This window comes from Uloborus diversus, chromosome 3, assembly GCF_026930045.1.
Source record: "Uloborus diversus isolate 005 chromosome 3, Udiv.v.3.1, whole genome shotgun sequence".
NCBI classification, from domain to species: Eukaryota; Metazoa; Arthropoda; class Arachnida; order Araneae; family Uloboridae; genus Uloborus; species Uloborus diversus.
The window spans coordinates 35,480,798-35,485,187 of NC_072733.1; the positions used below are offsets into that span (position 1 = coordinate 35,480,798).

Below are 4,390 nucleotides of genomic sequence, written 5' to 3' on the forward strand. Positions count from 1 at the left end.
TTGGAGGAGTTCCAGATATGATCTGCATTTTATCACAATGTTACTACTGCTGAACCTTTTGTTGAAGACAGCTGACACGTCGGCTTTTTTTATCATAAGATTACTGACGTTCTAAAGTAATCCATATTGACATACGCAACTGCGCATGCCAAAAATTCAATTTTTTCTCTAGCATTTCAAGAAATAACGTGATGTCTCACGTACTTTGTTTCTTTTCTACGCTGAAAATGAAAGAATTCTTGTTCGCTCGGTAATGATACAAAGATTTGTTTGCATAAAACTCAGTAAAAGGAATTTCTTCGTTCGGTCTTCTCTTGAAGGCATATTTTGTAGACTGGACATGAGACATGTTGAAAAAGTTGACCCATTCTCTAGGTAATATTGATTAATGAATATTTTTGACGAAAAATAATCTCACTAGTTGCCGAACGCTGAATAAAATCATGTTTATGAATATTTCTTGATTTTCCTTGAGAAAACTAGTTACTGTATAGGAAACGAAAGTAATTTCTTACTTTCACATTTCTAGTAAAAGAACTTTAGTTGAACATTAGCCAGAAAGGCTAATAAAGGGTCTCCGTTTATTTATTATTTTTTTTTTTTTGCAAGTGCACTCCTCCAAATGTTTAATATTTTAGTTTTTCCTAGTTAAAAAGTTTAATATTTTGTAGTGTGAATGAAAGGAATATAATTAATTCATTGTCCAATCAAAAAACGAAACTTATTTTTTTACTGAAAAAAGATTTTTTTAACAGATGCACTCACCACGCACTCGCACACAAACAGGTATTATGTATATATATATATATATATATATATATATATATATATATATATATATATATATATATATATATATATATATATATATATATATATATATATATACTAGCTGACCCAGCCACGCGTTGCTGTGGCGCAGTAGTTAGATTAAAATAATCTTTTACTCCTTACTTTAACACAATCAAACTAATATTTTTAACAAAAAACTTAGATTAGTTTACCCGATTCTAAAATATACGAGATTGATACTGGGCGTGTTTGGCCGAAGTAGGTACCTTTTAAATTTATTAAGTACTTACTAAATTTTTAAGTACTTACTGAAAAAAAGCCGTACTTACTCCTTTTTAACCGACTTCAAAAAGGAGTTCAATTCATACCGTATGTATGTTTTTTTTTTTTTTGTTTGTCCACTCATAGCGTCTCACCTAGTGAACCGATTTTGATGATTCTTTTTTTAATGGATAGGGGATGGCTCAACTTAGGTCCCATTACTTTGTTTGACCATATTTGTTTTTTAGAAAAAAAGTTATGGGCAAAAAACAGTAAATTTTATGCAATTTCCCTGTTAAATGATTTTGTAGCGAAGTTCGCACTTTTCATCCGTGGATAACGGTGGCTCAGTGGTAGAATTCTCGCCTCCCACACGAGCGACCCGAGTTCAAATCCAGACTAGGAAAAAGTGAATTTTACTAAAATTTCGTTTCTACTGTTTCCCGTATTTTCTCGAATTTTCTATTAATTTCTGTATCTTTCCAAGTCTGGAAAGTTCCAGCACTTTCTCAAGTTGTATATAAGGAGATGTAACGTTCATTCGTGGTTCTGAATAAAGATCTCGAGTTGACACTAACGAGTATTCGCTTCATTTGGCTTTCACATTGTCTTCGCTATCTTCATCTACGCGACAATAGGAAACTCATTGTTATAAAAGTTTGGTGCCATATAACAGTAACATTAATAGTAATTGTAATGATAATTTTGAATGAAGGCTTCTCTGAAGCAAGCATCAAATTTCTTCAAGGGATATTTCGATAATGGGAAATCTGGTGCTGTCGTCTCATTTTTGGCGTAAATAATTTTATTTTAGTAACCCTGCTGATTTATAGTAACCCTATGTGAATTATCAAAATCTTCCTTTCTTCAGTGCTATTGCTCCATAGTAGGGGTAAACCTAACCTGGAAGCGAGGTGATGCAGTGATTAGGATCTGCTTAGCCTTCACAATGCTACCATTAGGTTTGACTCAACTACTCTAGTATTTTTATCATTATCATCTATGCCGATAACAGATGATCGGGACTAAGTAAGAAAATACAGGATTGCATCATGAGCAACTTAGATGCTGTGGAATGTAAATTAGTTAGGAAAAACGTAATACTTAAATGGTTATAATTAAATTAACTACGCATGATTTCCAGAGAGGAACAAAGATAAGTTTTTAGCGCCAATCGCTTAAAGTTTAACGCGTGTCAATAGTTTTTTTTTAGTATGGAGTATTTTTAAGAAAAAAATGTGAAGTTTCGTGATGGTAACTTCTTATTATTTCTGAAATACCTACATTTACACTAAAAAGAATGAAATAAAAAAATTTTGAAAAAAAAAATAGAACCGACTTCAAAATTGCTCTAAAAAGTGAAAAATAATTTTATTCTTTAAACACCATCGATAATGCTTTTAAACATAATTTTTGAAGTTGGCGCAAAAACGATAGATAAAATCATTCACAGCCATAACTCAAATACAACTATAAATTTAACCAGGACCAGTTTCTTCACTATCACATACATTATGCATTGATGACGGCATATTTGAATAGCGATATAAATGTTTCGTTCGTAACTTTGGATGCTTTTCTGAAAAAAAATATGAACGAAGCATGGTTACACTGGACTTTACGTTTTGTTTTTGCGCCAACTTCAAAAATTATGTTTAAAAGAATTATCGATGGTGTTTAAAGAATAAAATTATTTTTCACTTTTTAGAGCAATTTTGAAGTCGGTTCTATTTTTTTTTCAAAATTTTTTTATGCTCAGTAAATTTAGCAAGTACTTATTTCAGTTAAACGTGAACAATAACTTGAAAGTGATAAGTAAGGTATCAAAATGTTGAATTTAAGCACAAACCAGTATACACTTTTTGAATGCATATTTTATTCATATCAGCTTAACTATAGTTTGTAATCAATAACTTTCAATAGCTTATTTTAAAAATATACAAAATAAACTGATAGCATATAAAAATTAGTGTTTAAAAAATGAGGTAGATGCAATTGATTTCGAACTATTGTTTTCTATATTATTAAAGTTAAAAGTTATATAAGAACTAATTTGTGTACAATATTTTTCGTTAACTTGTTTTTGCTAAAGCGAATAAATTCGATGGTATTCCCACGCGTGAGCAGGCGACGTATAGTTGCCCATGAGAGAAACATGTGTTTTCCAAGTCCAGTCCGCAAACTGACATTGTTTGGCCTCGTGATTTATTTATGGTTATAGCGAAAGCTAAACGAATTGGAAACTGAAGCCTTCGAAATGGTATTGGAGATTCTGTAGCTATTAATGCAATGCTTGGCAGTAGAACAGTTTCTCCTTTGAACTTTCCTGTTAAAATTGTTGTTTCAAGAACATTTCCCGTTATTCTTTTGATAACTAAACGTGTGCCGTTGCATAATTTAGGAGGGTTTAAATTTCGGAGAGGTATAATTGCTGAACCAATTTTTCAAACGGAGATTGGGCGGTGGCATCCCTGGAACATTAAGGGAATTTAAAAATTCAGTTGAAAAGTTAACGGCTTCGTTTTCATCAATAACTGTATCGATTGAATTGAAAGACATCAAATTACCCGGCAAGCAACTGTTGTATCTGAAAGTTAATTTCGTCTACATCAACATTTCTGGCAGCCAAAATAGCATGATTGCAGAGGCAATTATGATTTAAATAATTATTTAATATGTCCGGAAAGACACTCTCAATCAGTTTACTTTTCGTTTCAACGGCAGTGCAGAAATTATCTGGAAATTTTATGTAGTGTGTATTTTGGTACAGTTCAATTTCCCCGTTTCCAATATCCAACAGTTGTTTAGAAAATACGTGTGCGGATGGATCGTTTTGAACTTGCACTCGCATATTCATGGTCAAACGCAGTATTTTGACATTTCGCCATAAAAACGATTGCTTTAAACATGCATTGATTTCATCGGCAAAAGTAGAGTGAGGAATGACTGGTAACGTCTGCCGGAAGTCCTCAGACAGAAGCAAGACAGTACCACCGAAAAGTTTATTGTTGAATTTCAAATCTTGCATGCTCCTATTAAATGCTTCGAGTGAATGTTTATGAGCCATAGTGCACTCATCCCAAATTACAATTCCATTATTTTGCAACACTGCAGCCATTCCGCGTTTTTTTTAATGTTACACATTGCGTTTGGTTTATTATGAACATCTAATGGCGACTTCAAAGCAGAATGTTCTGTTCGCCCACCATCTAACAAAGTGGCAGCAATGCCTGATGATGCAATTGCCAATGCAATTTTCTGTTGTGATCGTATCTTTGCAAGGATTAATGATATCAAAAATGTCTTGCCGGTTCCACCTGGTGCGTCTAAGAAAAAA

At 32.6% G+C, this 4,390-nt stretch overlaps 1 protein-coding gene across 1 annotated transcript; it reads right to left on the reverse strand.

The window, feature by feature from the left end:
• Positions 1–3,616: 3,616 nt before the first annotated feature.
• On the reverse strand, positions 3,617–4,171 carry LOC129218338 (uncharacterized). Its single transcript, XM_054852577.1, has one exon. The coding sequence runs from the start codon at positions 4,169–4,171 to the stop codon at positions 3,617–3,619; it is 555 nt and encodes a 184-aa protein (XP_054708552.1).
• Positions 4,172–4,390: the final 219 nt, after the last annotated feature.

Excerpts from the sequence above, each read along its gene's own strand:
- LOC129218338 (XM_054852577.1), bottom strand. The coding sequence starts at position 4,171 with ATGGCTGCAGTGTTGCAAAATAATGGAATTGTAATTTGGGATGAGTGC.